The following is a 23,040-nucleotide window of genomic DNA, read 5'->3' on the forward strand; positions in this document are numbered from 1 at the left end:
CCCCTCATCCATCCCTCCCTCCCCCCCCCCCCCATCCATCCCTCCCTTCCTCCCCCCCTCATCCATCCCTCCCTTCCTCCCCCCCCTCATCCATCCCCCATCCCCCTTCTCCCTTCTCCCCCATCCCCCTGCTAAAATCTGGCAGATGGAGTATAATGTGAGAAAATGTGAGGTTATCCACTTGACAGAAAAAACAGAAGCCCAAATTACAATTTAAATGGAGAAAATTGCAAAGTGTTGCAGTACAGAGGGATCTGGAGTCCTTGTGCATGAAACACAAAAAGTTAGTATACAGGTACAGCAAGTGATCAGGAAGGCAAATGGAATGTTAGCCTTTATTGCAAGGGTGATAGAGTATAAAAGCATAGAATTCCTGCTACAACTGTACAGGGTATTGGTAAGGCCACACCTGGAGTACTGCATACAGTTTTGTTGTCCATATTTAAGGAAGGATATTCTTGCATTGGAGGCTGTTCAGAGAAGGTTAATTAGGTTGATTCCAGAAATGAGGGGGTTGACTTATGAAGATAGGTTGAGTAAGTTGGGTCTATACTCATTGCAGTTCAGAAGAATGAGAGGTGATCTTATTGAAACATACAAGATAATGAGGGGGCTCGACAAAGTTGATGGAGAGGATATTTCACTCATAGGAGAAACTAAAACTAGGGGACATAGTCTCAGAATAAGGGGCCGCCCATTTAAAACTCAGATGGAGGAGGAATTTCTTCTCTCAGAGTTGTAAATCTGTGGAATTCTCTGCCCCAGAGATCTGTGGAGGCTGGGTCATTCAATATATTTAAGACAGAGATACAGATTTTTGAGCGATCAGGGAGGAAGGGTTATGGAGAGCAGGCGGGGAAGTGGAGCCGAGTCCATGATCAGATCAGCCATGATCTTATTGAATGACGGAGCAGGCTCGATGTGCCAAATGGCCTAATATTGCACCTATTTCTTATGTTCTTATGTGAAGTTTGTTTTTTAAAAACACTAAAATTGAATGTGATTGCCTCTTAATATCTATTGCCGCCTAAAAAAATTAAAGCTGGCCTGATGTGCTTTGGCACCAGTTCTAGCCTGTTTCCTCCACTGAGTACCAAGATTTGGCAGCAGGCTGATGTTACCAAACTATTAGTCAACAAAATGCCAAGCTTTGAACACACGGGAATTTCAGAGCTGTGGCGCAATCCTTTAATACAAACATGCCATTCCATTTTACCACTGAAATACAACCAAACCAGTTTTACCAGAGGGACTTCTTGTCCTCCCTTCCCCTCTCTTGATTCAGGTAGTGAATCAAGATTAGAGTAAGAAATCCCAACTTTGCATCGAGCATCAACACTGTCCACCTCCATGGCACGAACCTGGTATTGCAGTACTTCCAGGAACGGTGCAGTGGCTCTAGGCCTTTTGGCTAAGAGCATTGGCGCAGAGTGATCCTTGGCATGTGCAAGGTGACCTCTGGCGTTTGTGATTTGACAAAGAATTGGAACGATTGGCTACGAATTAAAAAAAAAAAAAAATCAACAGTGTCTTTTGGCTAAGATCATGCGTAACTGACCTGACAGGGGAGTAGCCACCATGACCTCCGGGTGGTTCTCCCTGGATCAGGAAGGTATATGCTTGCTTTTTTGGAAACAGGAGGTGGGTGGGGTGGCTTGACCCATCCACCTCCTCGGAGGTGTGTGGGGGACCTGACCCATCCACCTCCATGGCACGAACCTGGTATTGCAGTACTTCCAGGAACGGTGCAGTGGCTCTAGGCCTTTTGGCTAAGAGCATTGGCGCAGAGTGATCCTTGGCGTGTGCAAGGTGACCTCTGGCGTTTGTGATTTGACAAAGAATTGGAACAATTGGCTACGAATTTCAAAAAAAAAAAATCAACACTGTAAAGATTAGTCCCCAATTGCAAATTATTTTTCCCCCCCAAGTACTTCATTGGCTGTGAAGTGCTTTGGGACGTCCAGAGGTCAAGAAAGGCGCTGTAGAAAAGCAAGTCTCTCTTTCCAGCCATGTGCGTTTTGCGCTCTCCTATTGCTGTCAATTTGTCTAATCTATAAAATTCAGCTCATCGAAGACGCTGTTGCCCAAGTCCTAACTCGCACCAAGTCCTGTTCACCCATCGCCGTCATGCTCACTGATATACTTTGGCTCCCAGTCCAACACCTCAAGTTTTAAATGATCATTCTTGTGTTTACATCTATCTCTTCGTGGCCTCGTCCCCTCACTATCGCCAACCTCCTCCGGCACTACAATGCTCAGAGAAGTCTGGGTTCTGTGTCATGTGCAATCTCCCCTGCCTTTGCCCACCACTGGTGGCTGTGTCTTCAGAAGCCTGGAGCCTACATTTCACAATTGCTTCCCGAAACCCCTCCACCTCAAAGGCCCTCCTCTAAACTCACCTCCTCGACGAGGCTTGTACTTATCCCTGGTGTCTCTTCCTTTGGCTCCATGTCCATTTTTGTCTGATTACATTTTCTGAAAAGTGCCTTGGAATGTTTTGTGAAGAAAGGTTGAGCAAGTTGGTCCTATACTCATTGGAGCTTAGAAGAATGAGAGGTGATCTTATCGAAACATAAAAGATTCTGAGGGAATTTGACAAGCTGGATGCAGAGAGGATGTTTCCCCTCGTGGGGGACTAGGGGATATAGTTTCAGAATAAAGGGCCGCCCGTTTAAAACTATGAGGAGGAATCTCTTCTCTGAGGGTCATGAATCTGTGGAATTCTCTACCCCAGAGAGCTGTGGAGGCTGGGTCATTGAATATATTTAAGGTGGAGGTAAACAGATTTTTGAACGATAAGAGAGTCAAGGGTTATTGGGAGCGGGCGGGGAAGTGGAGTTGAGGCCAAGATCAGATAAGCCATGATCATATTAAATGGTGGAGCAGGCTCGAGGGGCCAAATGGCCGACTCCTGTTCCTATTTCTTATGTTCTTATGTTTTTAAGAACGCAAGATATAGGAACAGGAGTTAGCCGTATGGCTCCTCGAGCCTGCTCCACCATTCAAGATCATGGCTGACCTTACACCTCAACTCCACTTTCCCGTTTGATCCACATATCCTTAGTGTCCAAAAATCTATCGATCTCTGCCTTGAATATACTCATTGACTGAGCATGTACAGCCCTTCAGGGTAGAAAATTACAAAGATTCACCATCCTTTGAGTAAAGAAATTCCTCCTCATCTCAGTTCTGAATGGCCAATCCCTTATCCTGAGACTGTGACCCCCTGGTTCTAGACCCTCTAGCCAGGGAAAATAGCCTTTCAGCATCTACCCGGTCATGCCCATTAATTATGTACATTAAAAGCGGTATTATGAATGAAAGTCATTGGTCTAAACTTCAAAACGGCCCTATGTCTGGTGCAGAGCTGGGTCTGTGCTCGGCCCTATATCAGCTCTCTTCCCCCCTTCCCGCCACCGCCCGCCTGAAGTATTTAGAAAACTGCGCTCAGCTCTGGGTACCACCCCTCAGGAAGGCTATACTGGCCTTGGAGTGAGTGTAGTGCAGATTCACCAGAACGATACCGAGGATAGATTATGAGGACAGGTTGCATAGACTAGGCTTGTATTCAGAGTATAGAAGATTAAGGGGTGATCTAATTGAGGTGTTTAAGATGATTAAAGGATTCGATAGGGTAGATAGAGAGAGACTATTTCTTCTGGTGGGGGAGAATCCAGAACGAGGCGTAACCTTAAAATTTAGAGCTGGGCCGTTCAGGGGTGATGTCAGGAAGCACCTTCACACTAAGGGGAGTGGCAATCTGGAGCTCTCTCCACTCCAAAAAAGCTGTTGAGGCTGGGGGTCAATTGAAAATGTCAAAACGGAGATGGATAGATTTTTTGCAGGTAAGGGATACAGAACCAAGGTGGGCAGATGGAATCGAGATTCACATCAGCCATGATCTTATTGAATGGCAGAGCAGGCTCAAGGGGCCATAGGGCCTACTCCTGCTCCTATTTCTTGTGTCAGTGGGAAAGCACAGCGGCATGCTGAAGCAGTACAGCAGGTTTAGCAGTACAACCACAAGAGTTGAATGTTGCAGTAGCAGAGGGCGAGGCCTTTAAATTCACAGCTCGGTGATGCTGCTCGACCCAGAGAGGTGCTGCCTGAGAGGGAAGTCTGTGTGGCGGTACTTGCAGCAATCGAAAGGGTCTGATGGCCACCAATGGCTGGCAGCAGGGTTAACACCCCACACGGAATCAGGGGCTCAGGCATCACACGCAGGTGAAATTGGTGCAGAAATGGAGTCTGTACCTTCTGCTCTCTCCTAGCAGCACCAGCAGAGGTATACAACAACTTCTATTTATACAGGGCCTTTAACATAGTGAAACATCCCAAGGCACTTCACAGGAGTACTATGCGATAAGAATTTGACACCGAGCCACAGAGGTAGAAATTAGTGCAGGTGACCAAAAGCTTGGTCAAAGAGGTACGTTTTAAAAGCGTCTCGAGAGGTGGAGAGGTTTAGGGAGAGAGTTCCAGAGCTTGGGGCCCAGGCAGCTGAAGGCACAGCCACCGATGGTGGAGCAATTATAATCAGGGATGGTCAGGAGGGCAGAATTAGAGGAGTGCAGACATCTCGGGGGGGGTTGTGGGGCTTGAAGGGATTACAGAGATAGGGAGGGTCGAGGCCATGGAGGGATTTGAAAATAAGGATGAGAAGTTTGAAAGAGGAGTTGTTTAACCGGCAGCCAATGTAGGTCGGTGAGCACAGGGGTGATGGGTGAGCGGGACTTGGTGCGAGTTAGGACACGGGCTGCCGGGTTTTGGATCATCTCTAGTTTACACAGGATAGAATGTGGAAGGCCAGCCAGGAGTGCGTTGGAATAGTCAAGTCTAGAGGTAAAGAAGAGAATACTGAAGTAAAGACAGACTTGCATTTCTACAGCAGCTTTCTTGGCCTCAAGATGTGCCAAAGCGCTTCACAGCCAATGAAGCGTCGACATTTGTAATTACAAAGTGTTTGCAGCACAGAGACAGAGAATTGGGCCCAACAGATCCATGCTGGTGTTTATGCTCCACACGAGCCTCCTCCCACCCTCCTTCATCTCATCCTATTGGCATATCCTTTTATTTCTTTTGCCCTTAAATGCATCGATACTATTCACCTTAACCACTCCCTGTGGTAGCGAGTTCCACATTCTCACCACTCTCTGGGTAAAGAAGTTTCTCCCGAGTCCCCGATTGGATTTATTGGTGACTTTCTTATATTTATATAATGTTGGAAATGCGGCAGCTAATTTGCACACGGCAAGCTGCCACAAACAGCTATGCGAATGACTAGATAATCCTTTTTTTAATAAATTATTTTGGCTGAGGGATAATTCTTGGCCCAGTACACCGGAGGGTACTCCCCTGCTCCTCTTCAAAATAGTGCCGTGGGATCTTTACATCCATCTGAGGGGGCAAATGTGGCCATCAGTTTAACGTCTCCCTCCGAAGGATCAGAGAAATTTAATTCCAGATTGGAAGTAGCATCCAGCAAGTCAGCTGTGGCCCAGTGGGTAGCACTCTCACCTCTGAGTCAGAAGGTTGTGGGTTCAAGTCCCACTCCAGGGCCTTGAACACACAAAAAAAATCTAGGCTGACACTCCAGTGCAGATCTGAGGGAGCAGTGTACTTTCGGAGGTGCCATCTTTCGGATGAGATGAGACTGAGTTAAACGTTAGACTACTCTCTTAAGTGGATGTAAAAGATCCCATGGCACTATTTTGAAGAGGAGCAGGAGAGTTATCCTTGGTGTCCTGGCCAATATTTATCCCTCAATCAACATAAAAACACACAGATTATCTGGTCATTACCACCTTGCTGTTTGCGGGCGCTTGCTGTGCGCAAGTTGGCTGCCGCGTTTCCTACATTACAACAGTGACTACACTCCAAAAAGTACTTCATTGGCTGTAAAGCGCTGAGACGTCCAGTGGTCGTGCAAGGCGCTATATAAATGCAAGTCTTTCTTATCATGGGTCACGTCAATGGCCCAGTAAATGCGTTGCAGTGCTAACATTTGCTCACCTGATAGAACTTTCATGTGAAGCCTTTTCCAAATATGTTTTAAGATAGTGATTTCCTGTATATTTCTTTTAGCGAGCCGCACTATGCAGATTAGAACAGATATCAATGCAGACTAAGGCAGGACCCCGCGCATTATGATTTGCAATGCTCTGCTTCAGAATTTTCACTGCTTAACTGCAGAGAACGTTCACAAGAACAAGGTGGCACCATCTTAAGATTAGAGTGAGATGGTTCAGGAGTGAAATCCTGAACCATTCCTCCCCCCCCTCCTCCTCCTCTCCTCCCATCCTCCTCATCTCCCCCCCCTCTCCTTCCCCCCCCCCCTCCTCCTCCTCCTTTCCCCCCCCCCTCCTCCTCCTCCTTTCCCCCCCCCCTCCTCCTCCTCCTCCTTTCCCCCCCCTCCTCCTCCTCCTCCTCCTCCCTCCCCCCCCCCCCTCCTCCTCCTCCTCCCTCCCCCCCCACTCCTCCCTCTCTCCCCCCCCCACTCCTCCCTCTCTCCCCCCCCCACTCCTCCCTCTCTCCCCCCCCCACTCCTCCCTCTCTCCCCCCCCCACTCCTCCCTCTCTCCCCCCCCCACTCCTCCCTCTCTCCCCCCCCCCACTCCTCCCTCTCTCCCCCATTCCTATATGCATCTTAACTCTGCCTTGGTTCCATATCCCTCAATACATTTATCCAACAAAATGTTATCAATCTCAATCATGAAATTTTTAACTGACTGCTCCCCCTCAACAGCTTTTGGGGGGGGGGGGGGTGAGTGTTCCAGATTTTCTCTATCCTTCTTATAAGAAGAAGTGCTTCCTGACATCACTCCTGAACGGCCCAGCTCTGATTTTAAGGTTCTGCCCCCTTGTTCTGAATTCACCCCTCCCCCCCGACTAGAGGAAATAGTTTCTCTCTCTACCCCATCAAATAATTGGCCCCTATTCTTGGGATATTTTACAAGTGCTGGTGATCGATGGAAGTTTACATAACTTATAGTTAGTAATTAACTACAATCTGCCATTGTTACTATGGAACTGTGAAAACTTGGGTTAGAGTCCTGCTACTCCGCTCTTGTGGCTGGTGGGTGACCACGAGGTATTAAAACAATCATTAAGTTGAATTTCTAACGGCAACTGCTCAGAGATACTTTGAATTCCACAGAAATCAGCCACTAATTACCAACTGAGAGTTTCAATGAATCGTCTCAATTTAATCCAACCACCAATGCTTGTAAAACGCCCAATAATCTTTGCAATGGGTCAGGTACTCGATGATCCAAGTGCAGCAACTAGCCTGAAGTACAGGACAGCAAGTCATAGCGCTTCAGATGCTGCCTTGATTTCCAGGGAGTCGGAGTACAAGAGTAAGGAAGTCTTGCTGCAATTGGACAGGACTTTGGTGATTCCACACCTGGTGTGCACAGTTTTGATCTCTGTACCCAAGGAAAGATAGATACACTTGCCTTAGAGGCGGTGCAACGAAGGTTCACTAGATTGATTCCTGGGATGAGAGGGTTGTCCTATGAGGAGAGATTGAGCCTGTACTCTCTGAAGTTTAGAAGGATGAGAGGTGATCCCATTGAAACATGCAAGATACAACAACAACTTGTATTTATATAGCGCCTTTAACATAGTGAAATGTCCCAAGGCGCTTCACAGGAGTATTATGAGATTTTTAAAAATTGACACTGAGCCACACAAGTAGAAATTGGCACAGATGACCAAAAGATTTGTCAAAGGAGATATGTTTTAAGGAGCGTCTTGAAGGAGGAAAGATAGGTAGAGGTTTAGGGAAGAAGTTCCAGAGCTTGGGGCCCAGGCAGCTGAAGGCACGTTCACCGATAGTGGAGCGATTATAATCAGGGATGGTCAGGAGGGCAGAATTAGAGGAGCGCAGATATCTCCGGGGGTGGGGAGGGTGGAGGGGATTACAGAGATAGGGAGGGGCGAGGGCCATGGAAGGATTTGTAAACAAGGAGGAGAATTTTGAAATTGAGGCATTGTTTAACCGGGAGCCAATGTAGGTCAGCGAGCACAGGGGTGATGGGTGAGCAGGACTTGGTGCGAGTTAGGACACGGGCTGCCGAGTTTTGGCTCACCTGTAGTTTACGTAAGGTAGAATGTGGGAGGCCAGCCTGGAGTATGTTGGAAGAGTCAAGTCTTGAGGTAACAAAGGCATGGTCGAGGGTTTCAGCAGCAGAAGAGCTGAGGCAGTGGCGGAGATGGGCAATGGTACGGAGGTGGAAATAGGCGGTTTTAGTTATGCTGTGGATATATGGTCGGAAGCTCATTTCGGGGTCAAATTTGACACCTAGATTACCAACAGTGCGGTTCAGCAACAGACAGAAGTTGGGGAGAAGAATGGAGTCAGTAGCTAGGGAACAGAGTTTGTGGTAGGGTCCAAAAACAATGGCTGAGGGGGATTGACAGGGTAGATGCTGAGAGGCTGAATCCCGTGGCTGGAGAGGCTAGAACTAGGGGGCACAGTCTCAGGATAGGTGCCAGCCATTTAGGATGAGCATTTCTTCACTCAGTGTTGTAAATCTTTGGAATTCTCTACCCGAGAAGGCTGAGAGTGCTCAGCCGTTCAGTATATTCAAGACAGAGATCGACAGATTTTTGAACTCTAAGGGAATCAAGTGCTATGAGGATCAGGCAGAAAGTGCAGTGGAGGCCGAAGATCAGCCCTGATCTTACTGAATGGCTCAAGGGACCGTATGGTCTACTCCTGCTCCTATTTCTTATCTTGGGTTACACCCCTAGTTCTAGACTCTGCCTCTCAGCTTCTCCATCAAGTTGGAACATAAAATTCAAACCTCCTGTGCACGTAATATCAAGCGGAGTCCTACAACTAGGCAGTTTCAGCTTATGAAAAATGATTGAGTATATGCACTCAGGGTCGAGCATGATTTTAGCCCATTGTATTGTTTGGCCTGATTTAACACCGCACTGTGATTGGGAAAGATCGTACCAGAGTATTATGTCGCTCAAAGTTACTGAAAATTTCAATGAACGACTCCACAGATTTTATAGCAACTGCTGCACTCCTCCTGTTTCAGTGTCAGCCATGGCTCAGTGGGAAGCGCCCTCACCTCTAAGTCAGAAGGATGTGGGTTCAAGTCCCACTCCAGAGACTCAAGCACAACATCCAGGCTGATGCTCCAGTGTGCTACTGAGGGATTGCTGCACTATTTCGAAGCACAGGTGAGTTATCCCTGATGTCCTGGCCAATATTTATCCCTCAGCCAACACCTCAGCCCACTTGATTGGCACCCCATCTACCACCTTCAACATCCACTCCCTCCACCACCGGCGTACCGTGGCTGCAGTGTGTACCATCGACAAGATGCACTGCAGCAACTCGCCAAGGCTTCGTGACAGCACCTCCCAAACCCAGGACCTCTACCAGCTAGAAGGACAAGGGCAGCAGGCGCATGGGAGCACCATCACTTACAAGTTCCCCTCCAAGTCACACACCACCCTGACTTGGAAATATATCCCTGTTCCTTCATCGGCACTGGGTCAAAATGCTGGAACTCCCTCCCTCACAGCACTGTGGGGAGTACCTTCACCACACGGACTGCAGCGGTTCAATGCGGTGGCTCACAACCAGCTTGTCGAGGGCAATTGGGCATGGGCAATAAATGCCGGCCTTGCCAGTGACTCCCTCATCCCAGAACGAATTTTTAAAAACCGGATGATCCAATTTATTGCTGTTTGTGGGAGCTTGCTGTGCGCAAATTGGCTGCTGTGCTTCGACATTAAAACATTAACTGCACTTCAAAAGTGCCTGGGCTCCACTTTAAACCACCCGTCCACAGCAACAAGCACTACCAGCTGCACACTACACGAGGGCGTGTGGGTGCGAATGCGCGACTGACACATCTGTGGCAGTGGGCAGGAAACTGACAGCTTCTAATCTTTATAGACAGTGCAGCCTATAAATAACAGGCTCTACACATCATTACTTCTGATCTCCCACATCAACCCCACTTCCCTGCAGAATGCAACATTCACAAGCCCTAACTGAATTTAAAATGGCATGAAATTTCTCAATTTTAATAATACATAAAATAATTTTTAAACAAGCAGAAAGGGACACCCTGTTCCAGCCGTTTCACGCTTGGTCCCTACACAACTGCTTGGTGATCCCCGATCACATCTGGGCCATGTAATGAGTCCTCCTTCAACAACTTGCATTTATATAGCGCCTTTAACATTCCAAGGCGCTTCACAAGAGTGTTATCAAATAGAATTGGACACCGAGCCACAGGAGGAGATATTGGGGCAGGTGACCAAAAGCCTGGTTTCAGAGGTAGATTTTTAAAGAGCGACTTAAAGGACACAAGAATTTTGAGGAGTAGCCCCTACAGCCCCTCGAGCCTGCTCTGCCATTCAATATCATGGCTGATCTTCAACCGCAACTCCACTTTCCCTTGGGGAGCGGGCAAGGAAGTGGACCCGAGTCCATGATCGGATCAGCCATGATTGTATTAAATGGCGGAGCAGGCTCGAGCGGCTGTCTGGCCTACTCCTGCTCCTATTTCTTACGTTTTTATGTTCCCGCCCAATCGCCATATCCCTCGATTCCCCTCGAGTCCAAAAATCTATCTATCGCGGCCTTGAAACGTTTGAGTATCCACAGCCCTTTGGGTTAGAGAATTCAAAGTAACAACCCTCTGAGTTCCACCGTTATCCTGAGACTGTGCCCCCTAGTTCTAGACCCTCCAGCCAGGAGGAGAGAGCTAGAGAGGCGGAGAGGCTGAGGGAGGGAACTTCCAGAGCTTGGGGCCTTGGCAACCGAAGGCACGACCGTCAATGGTGGAACAATGGAAATCTGGGATGTGCAAGAGGCCAGAGATCTCGGAGCATTGTAGTACTTCATCCTTCATGTTTCTTGGAGTTAACGTGGCAGATTTCTTGTACAGGGTAGTGGAATCACAATACAACTACGAAAAACAAACCACACCTCTGGCATCCAGCTCTGTAAATTGAAAGATCATTTGCGGCAAAACTGCTAAATTCCATAGAGGGTTAACTTGTAGGAACAAACAGAACTAAAGCGAGGCACTTGTGGAAAATCAAATCAGGATACTTGACCAAATAGGAAATGATCCAGGCCACTATGGAAAAGGAGTTTGCACTGCAGCACAAAACAGCTGGATGTTTCACCCACCGTCCCCATTCAACCCCCAACCCACCATAAAAACTCAATCCTGTGCCAAATCTCATGACTGCAAAAAGTAGGGAAGTCCTGCTGCAACTGCTGCGACAGGGCATTGGTAAGACCACACCTGGAGTACTGCGTACAGTTTTGGTCCCCTTATTTAAGGAAGGATATACTTGCATTGGAGGCAGTTCAGAGAAGGTTCACGAGGTTTGATTCCTGAGATGAAGGGTTTGTCATATGAAGAAAGGTTGAGCAGGTTGGGCCTCTACTCATTGGAGTTTAGAAGACTGAGAGGTGATAGAAACATAGAAAGTAGGTGCAGGAGCAGGCCATTCGGCCCTTCGAGCCTGCACCGCCATTCGATATGATTATGGCTGATCATGCAACCTCAGTACCCCACTCCTGCCTTCCCTCCATACCCCCGATCCTTTTAGCTGTAAGGGCCACATCTAACTCCCGTTTGAATATGTCCAACGAACTGGACTCCACAACTTTGTGTGGCAGAGAATTCCACAGGTTCACAACTCTCTGGGTGAAAAAGTTTCGCCTCATCTCGGTCCTATATGGCTTACCCCTTATCCTTGTCCCCTGGTTCTGGACTTCCTCAACATCGGAAACATTCTTCCTGCATCTAACCTGTCCAGTCCAGTCAGAGTTTTATATGAGATTCCCTCCCATTCTTCTAAATTACAGCGAGTATAAGTCTAGCCGATCCAGTCTTTCGTCATATGTCAGTCCTGCCATCCCGGGAATCAGTCTGGTGAACCTTCTCTGCACTCCCTCAATAGCAAGCACGTCCTTCCTCAGATTAGGAGACCAAAACTGCACACAATATTCAAGGTGTGGTCTCACCAAGGCCCTGTACAACTGCAGCAAGACCTCCCTGCTCCTATACTCAAAATCGCTAGCTATGAAGGCCAACATGCCATTTGCCTTCTTCACCACCTGCTCTACCTGCATGCCTACCTTCAATGACTGATGTACCATGACATCCAGGTCTCATTGCACCTCCTCTTTTACTAATCTGTCCCCATTCAGATAATAATCTGCCTTCCTGTTTTTGCCACCAAAGTGGATAACCTCACATTTATCCACATTATACTGTATCTGCTATGCATTTGCCCACTCACCTAACCTGTCCAAGCAAACCTGCAGCCTCTTAGCGTCCTCCTCACAGCTCACACTGCCACCCAGCTTAGTGTCATCTGCAAACTTGGAGATTCTGGGCCCAAGTTTCCACATGATTTGCGCCTGATTTTTAGGAGCAACTGGTGGAGAACGGACTATCTTAGAAATCGCAATTCTCCACATTTTTTTTTCTGCAGTTCTAGTCAGGTAGAACAGTTCTACTTTGGAACAGAATTTTTTCTTTAAAAGGGGGCGTGTCCGGCCACTGACGCCTGATTTGAAAGTTTCCACAGTGAAAACGTACTCCAAACTAAAGTAGAATGGAGCAAGTGAAGATTTTTGTAGAACTGAAAAAACCTGTTCTACACATTAAAAAATCAGGCGCAGGTTACAAATTAGGCGTCCAGAATGAGGTGGGGGGGGGGGGGGGAAAGAGAAGTCATTAAATTCTATGATAAATCCTTATTTATACTTACACAAATATTATACAAATAAATCCAACCTGAATAAACATTTATAAGCAAAGAAAAGATTAAATAAACCATCTTCCTACCTGTGTGAAAGTGCCTCAGGCAGGCCTTTCGGGACCGAAGGCTGAACGGGCCGGCTCGAGACTTCGGGCAGGGCCCGTCCCCAGCACCAGATTTACAGGTAGGTGGCGTCGGTTCGGTTGGGGGGGGGGGGGGGGGGGGGGGGGGGGGAGAAAAGAGGGGAAGAGAGGGGGGGCGGGGGGAGAGAGAGGGAGGTCAGGTCGGATCCAGTCCGGGAGCGGAAGTCGGATCGGGTCCGGGGGGTGGGGGCGGGAGCGCGGGTCGGGTCGGGGGGGGGCGGGGAGCAGGAACAGGAGCTCGGGTCGGGTCCAGTCGGGGGGGGGAGAACAGGAGCGCGGGTCGGGTCCAGTCAGGGAGCACGGGTCGGGTCCAGTCGGGGAGCGGGAACAGGAGCGCGGGTCGGGTCCAGTCGGGGAGGGGGAACAGGAAGAGGAGCGCAGGTCGGGTCCAGTCGGGGAGGCGGGGAGCAGGAACAGGAGCGCGGGTCCAGTCGGGGAGCAGGAACAGGAGCGCGGGGAGGGGGAACAGGAGCGTGGGTCGGGTCCAGTCGGGGAGCAGGAACAGGAGCGCGGGTCGGGTCCAGTCGGGGAGGGGGAACAGGAAGAGGAGCGCAGGTCGGGTCCAGTCGGGGAGGCGGGGAGCAGGAACAGGAGCGCGGGTCGGGTCCAGTCGGGGAGCAGGAACAGGAGCGCGGGGAGGGGGAACAGGAGCGTGGGTCGGGTCCAGTCGGGGAGCGGGAACAGGAGCGCGGGTCGGGTCCAGTCGGGGAGGGGGAACAGGAAGAGGAGCGCAGGTCGGGTCCAGTCGGGGAGGCGGGGAGCAGGAACAGGAGCGCGGGTCGGGTCCAGTCGGGGAGCAGGAACAGGAGCGCGGGGAGGGGGAACAGGAGCGCGGGTCGGGTCCAGTCGGGGAGCAGGAACAGGAGCGCGGGTCGGGTCCAGTCGGGGAGGGGGAACAGGAAGAGGAGCGCAGGTCGGGTCCAGTCGGGGAGGCGGGGAGCAGGAACAGGAGCACGGGTCCAGTCGGGGAGCAGGAACAGGAGCGCGGGGAGGGGGAACAGGAGCGTGGGTCGGGTCCAGTCGGGGAGCAGGAACAGGAGCGCGGGTCGGGTCCAGTCGGGGAGGGGGAACAGGAGCGCGGGTCGGGTCCAGTCAGGGAGCACGGGTCGGGTCCAGTCGGGGAGCGGGAACAGGAGCGCGGGTCGGGTCCAGTCGGGGAGGGTAAACAGGAACAGGAGCGCAGGCCGGGTCCAGTCGGGGGGGCGGGGAGCAGGAACAGGAGCGCAGGTCGGTTCCAGTCGGGGAGGCGGGGAGCAGGAACAGGAGCGCAGGTCGGTTCCAGTCGGGGAGGGGGAACAGGAACAGGAGCGCAGGTCGGGTCCAGTCGGGGAGGGGGAACAGGAACAGGAGCGCAGGTCGGGTCCAGTCGGGGAGGCGGGGAGCAGGAACAGGAGCGCGGGTCGGGTCCAGTCGGGGAGCAGGAACTGGAGCGCAGGTCGGGTCCAGTCGGGGAGGGGTAACAGGAGCGCGGGTCGGGTCCAGTCGGGGAGCACAGGTCGGGTCCAGTCGGTGAACGGGAACAGGAGCGCGGGTCTGGTCCAGTCGGGGAGGGGGAACAGGAGCGCGGGTCAGGTCCAGTCGGGGAGCGGGAACAGGAACGTGGGTCGGGTCTAGTCGGGTAGGGGAAACAGGAGCGCGGGTCAGGTCCAGCCGGGGAGCAGGAACAGGAGCGCAGGTCGGGTCCAGTCGGGGAGGGGGAACAGGAGCGCGGGTCGGGTCCAGTCGGGGAGGGGGAACAGGAGTGCAGGTCGGGTCCAGTCGGGGAGGGGTAACAGGAGCGCGGGTCGGGTCCAGTCGGGGAGCACAGGTCGGGTCCAGTCGGTGAGCGGGAACAGGAGCGTGGGTTGGGTCTAGTCGGGTAGGGGGAACAGGAGCGCGGGTCAGGTCCAGTCGGGGAGGGGAAACATGAACAGGAACGCAGGTCGGGTCCAATCGGGGAGGCAGGGAGCAGGAACAGGAGCGCGGGTCAAGTCCAGTCGGAGAGGCGGGGAGCAGGAACAGGAGCGCGGGTCAGGTCCAGTCGGGGAGCACGGGTCGGGTCCATGTCGGGGAGGGGTAACAGGAGCGCGGGTCGGGTCCAGTCGGCGGGTGTCGGGTCTGGCCCGGAGGCAGGGGGGGGAGGGGGGGCAGGGAGCGGGTGTCGGGTCTGGTCCGAAGGCTGGGGGGGGAGGCGCAGGAGCTGGCCGTGGGAGGAGCCTTATTCACGCAGCCCCAGTGAGGCCATTCGGCCAGGGCTTGGGGCTGCGTGCTTCGGGCCCCTCCCACACAGTTCGGCGCCTGGAGCTACTGCACTTGCGTGCCGACTGTAGCGCGCATGTGCAGAGGTCCCGGCACTGTTTTCAGCGCAGGGACCTGGCTCCGCCCCCCCCACAGCTCGTGCTGGCTGCGCCGAGGGCCAGAGGACCTGCAGGGAGGTGGAGAATACTGAGGATTTTTTTAGGTGCCCTTTGTGGCGCGAAAAACGGGTGTCCAGGTCAGGACTGCGCCGTTTAGGCGCGTGTGGAAACTTGGGCCTATTATGTTCAATTCCTTCTTCTAAATCATTAATGGATATTGTAAATAGCTGGGGTCCCAGCACTGAGCCTTGTGGCACCCCACTTAGTCACTGCCTGCCATTCTGAAATGGACCCGTTTATTTCCACTTTATTTCTTGAGTGCCAACCAGTTCTCTATCCACGTCACTACATTACCCCCAATACCGTGTGCTTTAATTTTGCACACCAATCTCTTGTGTGGAACCTTGTCAAAAGCCTTTTGAAAGTCCAAATACACCACATCCACTGATTCTCCCTTATCCACTCTACCAGTTACATCCTCAAAAAATTCTAGAAGATTTGTCAAGCATGATTTCCCTTTCATAAATCCATGCTGACTTGGACCGATTCTGTCACTGCTTTCCAAATGCGCTGTTATTTCATCTTTAATAACTGATTCCAGCATTTTCCCCACCACCGATGTCAGGCTTACCGGTCTATAATTCCCCATTTTCTCTCTTCCTCTTTTTAAAAAAAAAAAAATGGGGTTAAATTAGCTACCCTCTAATTCATGGAATGTTGGAAAATGACCACCAATGCATCAACTATTTCTAGGGCCACTTCCTTAAGTACGCTGGGATGCAGACTATCAGGCCCTGGGGATTTATCAGCCTTCAGTCCTTTCAATTTCGCTAACACCATTTCCTGACTAATAAGGATTTCCCTCAGTTCTCCCTTCTCACTAGACCCTCGGTCCTCTTGTATTTTCGGGAGGTTATTCATGTCTTCCTTAGTGAAGACAAAACCAAAGTATTTATTCAATTGGTCTGCCATTTCCTTGCTCCCCATTGTGAATTCACCTGATTCTGACTGCAAGGGACCTACATTAGCCTTCACTATTCTTTTTCTCTTTACATATCTATAGAAGCTTTTGCAGTCAGTTTCTTATTGAAACGTACAAGATTCTGAGGGGGTTGGACAGTAGATGCAGAGACAATGTCTCCCCTAGTGGGGGGAATCTAGAACTAGGGGGCATAGTTTCAGAATAAGGGGTCATAAGAACATAAGAAATAGGAGCAGGAGTAGGCCATACGGCCCCTCGAGCCTGCTCTGCCATTTAATACGATCATAGCTGATCCGATAATGGACTTAGGTTCACTTCCCTGCCCGTTTCCCATAATCCCTTATCAGTTAAGAAACTGTCTATCTTGGTCTTAAATTTATTCAATGTCCCGGCTTCCACAGCTCTCAGACAGCGAATTCCACAGATTTACAACCCTCAGAAGAAATTCCTCCTCATCTCTGTTTTAAATAGCCAACCCCTTATTCTAAGATTATGCCCCCTAGTTTTAGTTTCCATCAGTGGAAACATCTTCTCTACATCCACCTTGTCAAGCCCCCTCATAATCTTATACGTTTCGATAAGATCACCTCTCATTCTTCTGAATTCCAATGAGTAGAGGCCCAACCTTTCCTCATAAGTCAACCCCCTCATCTCCGGAATCAACCTAGTGAACCTTCTCTGAACTGCCTCCAAAGCAAGTATATATTTTCGTAAATATGGAAACCAAAATTGTACGCAGTATTTCAGGTGTGGCCTCACCAATACCCTGTATAACTGTAGCAAGACTTCCCTGCTTTTATACTCCATCCCTTTTGCAATAAAGGCCAAGATACCATTGGCCTTCCTGATCATTTGCTGTGTACCTGCATACTAACCTTTGCTGTTTCATGCACAAGTACCCCCAGGTCCCGCTGTACTGCCCATTTAAAACAGAAATGAGGAGGAATTTCTTCTCTAAGGTTTGTGCATCTTTGGAATTCTCTACCCCAGAGAGCTGTGGAGGCTGGGTCATTGAATATATTTAAGGTGGAGATGGACAGATTTTTGAACGATAAGGGAGTCAAGGATTATGGGGAGCGAGCAGGTAAGTGGAGCTGAGTCCATGATCAGATCAGCCATGATCTTATTGATTTGCGGAGCAAGCTCGCGGGGCCAAATGGCCTACTCCTGCTGCTATTTCTTATGTTCTTATGGTTCATTTTGTACATGGCTGCTTGTTTGTTGAAAGCATATGCGTCTTATGATCGACTTATTAACTACAGAAGTTCTGGTGTGTAAATGTTGGTTTTGCAAGTTGCAAGCCCTGATTCTTGTCGTTCAGATGAGATGTTCAACCGAGGGCCCCATCTGCCCTCTAGGGTGGCCGGAATGGATCGCACGGGGCAATCGTTTGCCTGGCCAAAGTTTATCCCTCGACCAACAAGTGCCGTAGGAGGGCTGAGTTGCAGACAAAACTGCGATGTTACACAGGTGGAAATAGGGTACCTTGCTGACCAACTGCATGCAGGGTTTAAAACTTAGCTTGAGGGTCGAGCAGAGGTGCGCACTCTTGGGTTCTGTCCGAGTGATCAGCCTGGAAAAGCGATGGAACTAGGGGAGTGGGTGCAAGGTTTCTGTCAGTGCACAGCCAATAATTAATGCCATGCAATATGGCATTTTAAAAATTCAAATTCATTCATGGGCCTGCATTTTTGCCCATCCCTAATTGCGCTCGATAAGGTGGTGGTGAACCGTCATCTTAAACCATTGCAGTCCGTGTGCTGAAGGTTCTCCCACTGTGCTGTTAGGGAGGGAGTTCCAGGATTTTGATTCACCAACGATGAAGGAACACCGATATATTTCCAAGTCAGGATGGTGTGTGACTTGGAGGGGAACTTGGAGCTGGTGGTGTTCCCATGCGCCTGCTGCCCTTGTCCTTCTAGGTGGTCGAGGTCATGGGTTTGGAAGGTGCTGCTGAAGCAGCCTTGGCGAGTTGCTGCAGTGCATCTTGTAGATGGTACACACTGCAGCCACGGTGCGCCGGTGGTGGAGGGAGGGAATGTTTAAGGTTGTGGGTCGGGTGCCAATCAAGCAGCTGCTTTGACCTGGATGGTGTCGAACTTCTTGCGTGTTGTTGGAGCTGCACTCATCCAGGCAAGTGGAGAGTATTCCATCACACTCCTGACTTGTGCCTTGCAAATGGTGGAAAGGCTTTGGAGAGTCAGGAGGCGAGTCACTCGCCACAGAATACCCAGCCTCTGACTCGCTTTTGTAGCCACATTATTTATGTGGCTGGTCCAGTTAAGTTTCTGGTCAATGGCGACCCCCAGGATGTTGATGGTAGGGGATTTAGCGATGGTAATGCCGTTGAATGTCAAGAGGCAGTGGTTAGACTCTCGCTTGTTGGAGATGGTCATTGCGTGGCAAGTGTGTGTGGCATATGTTGTTGGCCAGTTATCAGCCCAAGCCTGAATGCTGTCCAGGTCTTGCTGCAAGCAGGCATGGACTGCTTCATTAACTGAGGAGTTGCAAATGGTATTGATCATTCCAATGGAATGGAATTGACTGGGATCTCTGGATCAGCCACAAGCTGCAATAAAGTGCCAATTGCCATTAACGATATGCACCCCAGGAGCCCCCCACACCCAGGAGCCCTGTCATTCACCCCAGCATCGCCCCTCCTGCATTATATACATCAGGAAATAACACTGAAGGGAAGCAGGATACAGAGTGGCCGCCCCCAGACATTCCGTAGCCAGCAAATGTGCTCAACAATTTGAAGAGAGTAGGCAACTTAGCTATAGCTGCAGTGACACCCCAGGTTGGTACATGCCGCTTTAACATCAAGGGCAGGGGCTACAAGCATAGATAGTCACAGGCAAGGACCACCAGACAATTGGAGAGAGAGCGAGAGAGCTACCAGTGCTGGAGCAAGGCTACACAAAATAAGGCTAAGCCTATTAAAAAAAAAGAGGAACATTAATAGGACTCTCATATCTTCACCCAAGGCTCTGCATTCTCAATATGGAAGGGGGAGGGGTGGGCAGTGAAAGAGAAGGTGGCTGCTGCAATGAAGGCTCAGGAGATTGATCCCTAGGATCAGAGGATTGTCCTACAGTGAGAGATTGGGCTTATACTCTCTGGAGTTTAGAAGAATGAGAGGTGATCTCATTGAAACATACAAGATTCTAAGAGGGACTGACAGGGTAAATACTGAGAGGTTGCTTCCCCTGGCTGGAGAGTCTAGAAAGAGGGGCTATAATCTCAGGTTAAGGGATCAGCCAAGACTGAGGTGAGGAGGAATTTCTTTGCTCAGAGGGTTGTGAATCTTTGTAATTATCTACCCCAGAGGGCTGTGGATGTTGAGTTACTGAGTATATTCAAGGCTGAGAGCAGTAGATTTTTGGACTCTGGGATATGGGATCAGGGCGAGAGAGGAGTTAAGGTCGAAGTTAAGCCACGATCTTATTGAATGGCAGAGCAGACTCGAGGAGCTGTATGGCCGACTCCTGCTTCTAATTCTTACATTATGTTTCTTATGTTCCCGTCTAGTAGATTCTCAACTCAGAAGCAAATCTACACCAATATTATGCACGAGAGCTTCAACACAGGAGACACGCAAAATATATTCCCTCTGGTAAATGGTTAATTCAAAACATATCTCGACAAAGTGTCTGAATATTTCCATTAATCTAACATTGCCAGACAAATGATTTTGTTTTAAAAACAGTCCAATTACATAGAAGAATATCAGAAGGGCAATAGAATACCACATTGAAACTTTCCATCACATCCACACTCCCTGTGGAACGGGTTTATTTGTGAGTAAACCACCTCTCGGCCAATCTCACAGTCAAACAGTCCAAATCTCCAAGAGGGTCAAAACTGCAGGTGTCGTGACCCTGCTCAAATCGTACAGCAAAAGCCCAGGAGAGTCAGCACAGCTGCTTTTGTGGTGCCCTGCATGTTGTGTCAGCCATGGCTCAGTGGGCAGCACCCTCACCTCAGAGTCAGAAGGTTGTGGCTGCTGCATTTCCTACATTACCTCAGTGACTGCACTTCAAAAAGTACTTCATTGGTTGTAAAGCGCTTTGGGATGACTGGTGGTTGTGAAAAGCGCTGTATAAATATAAGTCTTTATGTTCATTCGGCCCCACCACCACTTTATGCTTTGCGCAGTGTTGCTAAGGTAAAAAAGCTTTTGTAAGACAGAGCACTATTTTTAAACGTACACAGTGGAAACGATTCCTCAGTGCGGTGAATCAACCACACTTGCATTTTTTTTAAAGTATTGATGCAGACACAGAGGTCAAGCCTGCTGCGGGTGTAATCTTTGTCCGGCAACCAGCATGCTCAGTTAAAATAAAGCTGCAGGCTTTGAAATGGGCCTACCAAGGCAAAAGTTTAAACCAACTTCCCAATACAAATTAAGTGGCATTTCATTCGCTCGGGGAAAGAGGAAAGACTGTGCAAGCGGTCTCGCATTGATTCAGTGGCATGGTTTAGCTCACCACGCTGGAGTAAGGATTTAATACCAGACAGAAATATGAGTCTACCCTCTCAGGGAGATGTAAAAGATCCCATAGCACTATTTTGAAGAGCAGCGGAGTTATCCCCGGTGTCCTGACTGATATTAATTCCTCAAACAATATCACAAAAAACAGATTATCTGGTCACTAACACATTGCTCCTTGCTGTGCGCAAATTGGCTGCCGCACTTCCTACATTACAACAGTGAGTAACCTTCAAAAGTACTTCCAGATCACAACTCGCTGTGTAAGAAAAAGTTCTATGTTGCCCCTGGTTCCTAATCTAAATCACCTTAAATCAGTGTCAAACACAATCTGACACTGAGCCATGTGAGGAGATATTAAGACAGGTGACCAAAAGCTTGTCAAAGAGGTAGGTTTTAAGGAGCGCCTTAAAAGAAAGAGGTAGAGAGGCTGTAGAGGTTTAGGGAGAGAATCCAGAGCTTAGGGCCCAGGCAGCTGAAGGCACAGCTGCAGTTTGTTAATTTAAAAATGATACGATATATCGTGCCCACTCCAAATAACGGAGACTTGGCAGGTAGGTAATTAGGTGCATTACCTTCCAATGGATTACACATTGGATCTGTACCATCTGCAGCATATCCTGTAGCCACCAGCCAGGACTGTGGCTCACTCACTGGGCAGCAGACCCTGTCATTGTAAACACTATTTACACTCTGTGTAACAATCCACAACAAAGTTCAACACATTATATACAGTACAGACTGTAGCAAACACCTTACCCCCATTCACCTCACCTCCCCTCCCTCCAATTTCCCCTCCATCATCATAGACAGTCCCTTGAATCGAAGATGACTTATTTCTACGCCAAAAAGGGATGAGTTCATAATTGTTTCAGTGAAGAACCCAATACTCCAGGTCCCGAACTCATCATCATCATAGGCAATCCCTCAAAACCAAGGAAGACTTGCTTCCACTCTAAAAGTGGAATATAGGAATTACAGTCTCTGTCACAGGTGGGACAGACAGCTGTTGAAGGAAAGGTTGGGTAGGACTGGTTTGCCGCACGCTCCTTCGCTTGCTTTCGGCATGCCCTCGGCAACGAGACTAGAGGTGATCAGCGCCCTCACGGATGCACTTCCTCCACTTAGGGCGGTCATTGGCCAGGGACTCCCAGGTGTCAGTGGGGAGGCTACATTTTATCAAGGAGGCTTGTTGAAGGGTGGAAGATGCCTGTGCCTGGATTGTTTTAACGTGTGGTGACCGTCGCACATCAGCCACCACACGGGCTTGACCGAGCTCGGCCTTTATCCAGTGGCAAGGGTTAACCAGGACGGCTGGAGACCTGCTCTGCTGCACGGACCCAGTGCACTCACATATCGCAGTGTGGGCTGACCCGTGCTGCCCCTGGTCCCCTGGTTCTTCCGCTCCTGCTGTACCTGCCCACGCTCCAATCAGCGACCTGGATTATGGTACCCTGGAACTTGCACACTGTTTAAATACTGTCCTTACCCCAGTCCTCATTGGTCAGCAGGTTATCAGCGAAGAAGCGACTGTCCAGCTCGCTCACCAAACCCGTTGCCATGGCGCCCTGGCTCCCCGCGAGTGAATAATTATAAGAATCCAAAGTGTGAAATAAACCCCGCCCCGAGTGTCAAAGCAGGCGGCGGCCGCCGTGAGCCGCTCCCACCGGCTCCAACTCGCTGAGACAAGGGCCCAGCGCGGCGTCACTGGCGCTCGGCCCAAACACACTGCCCGAGCTCCGAGTCCAACTCCCACTGAGGCCCGGGCCCGCCCCGGAAACCCGCCTCCCTCACTCTGAGTGACAGGTGCCCCGGCCAATCCGCTTCCCGCGGGAGAGCCCCGCTTCGGAAACCCGCCCCGCTCATCCTGAGTGACAGGCACTCTGGCCAGTCCGCTTCCCCCGCGCGAGCCCCGCCCCGGAAACCCGGTCCTTCACTCTGAGTGACAGGCGCTCCGACCATTCCGCTTCCCGCGGGTGCTCCTCAGCGGACCGCCCCTGGCCAATCAGCGCCGCCGGGAGGCGGGGTTTGCGGCGTTGATTTGGGTTGCAAGAGGCTCGCGCTCGGAACTTGCCGGTTGGGTTTAAATATTTCATGTTTAACGGCCGTCAATCTTTGCCCCTGTGAGCGGGCGCGGGGTGTGTGCTGTGATTGGCGGGGAGCGGGACAACAGGTCGGTATATGAGCAATATTTCAAACCCAGAAGCAAAATATTGAGGATGCTGGAATCTGCTGTGGGAACGAGAGGGAAAAAAGAACAAATAATAGGGTAAGAACATAAGAAATAGGAGCAGGAGTAGGCCATTCGGCCCCTCGAGCCTGCTCCGCC

At 50.2% G+C, this 23,040-nt stretch overlaps 1 protein-coding gene across 2 annotated transcripts in view; it reads right to left on the minus strand.

The window, feature by feature from the left end:
* Positions 1-22,449, minus strand: part of LOC139229683 (cyclic AMP-dependent transcription factor ATF-6 beta-like) — a 174,811-nt gene extending 152,362 nt beyond the window's left edge. For both annotated transcript variants that reach the window (XR_011587783.1, XM_070861201.1), the window contains exon 1: positions 22,201-22,449. Coding sequence is in view for 1 of the 2 variants with exons in the window: in XM_070861201.1 (XP_070717302.1) it covers positions 22,201-22,273 (73 nt within the window). In the remaining variant the exon portion in view is untranslated. The remainder of the gene's footprint in view (positions 1-22,200) is intronic.
* Between the last annotated feature and the right edge of the window lie 591 nt (positions 22,450-23,040).

This window comes from Pristiophorus japonicus, chromosome 19, assembly GCF_044704955.1.
Source record: "Pristiophorus japonicus isolate sPriJap1 chromosome 19, sPriJap1.hap1, whole genome shotgun sequence".
NCBI lineage: Eukaryota > Metazoa > Chordata > Chondrichthyes > Pristiophoridae > Pristiophorus > Pristiophorus japonicus.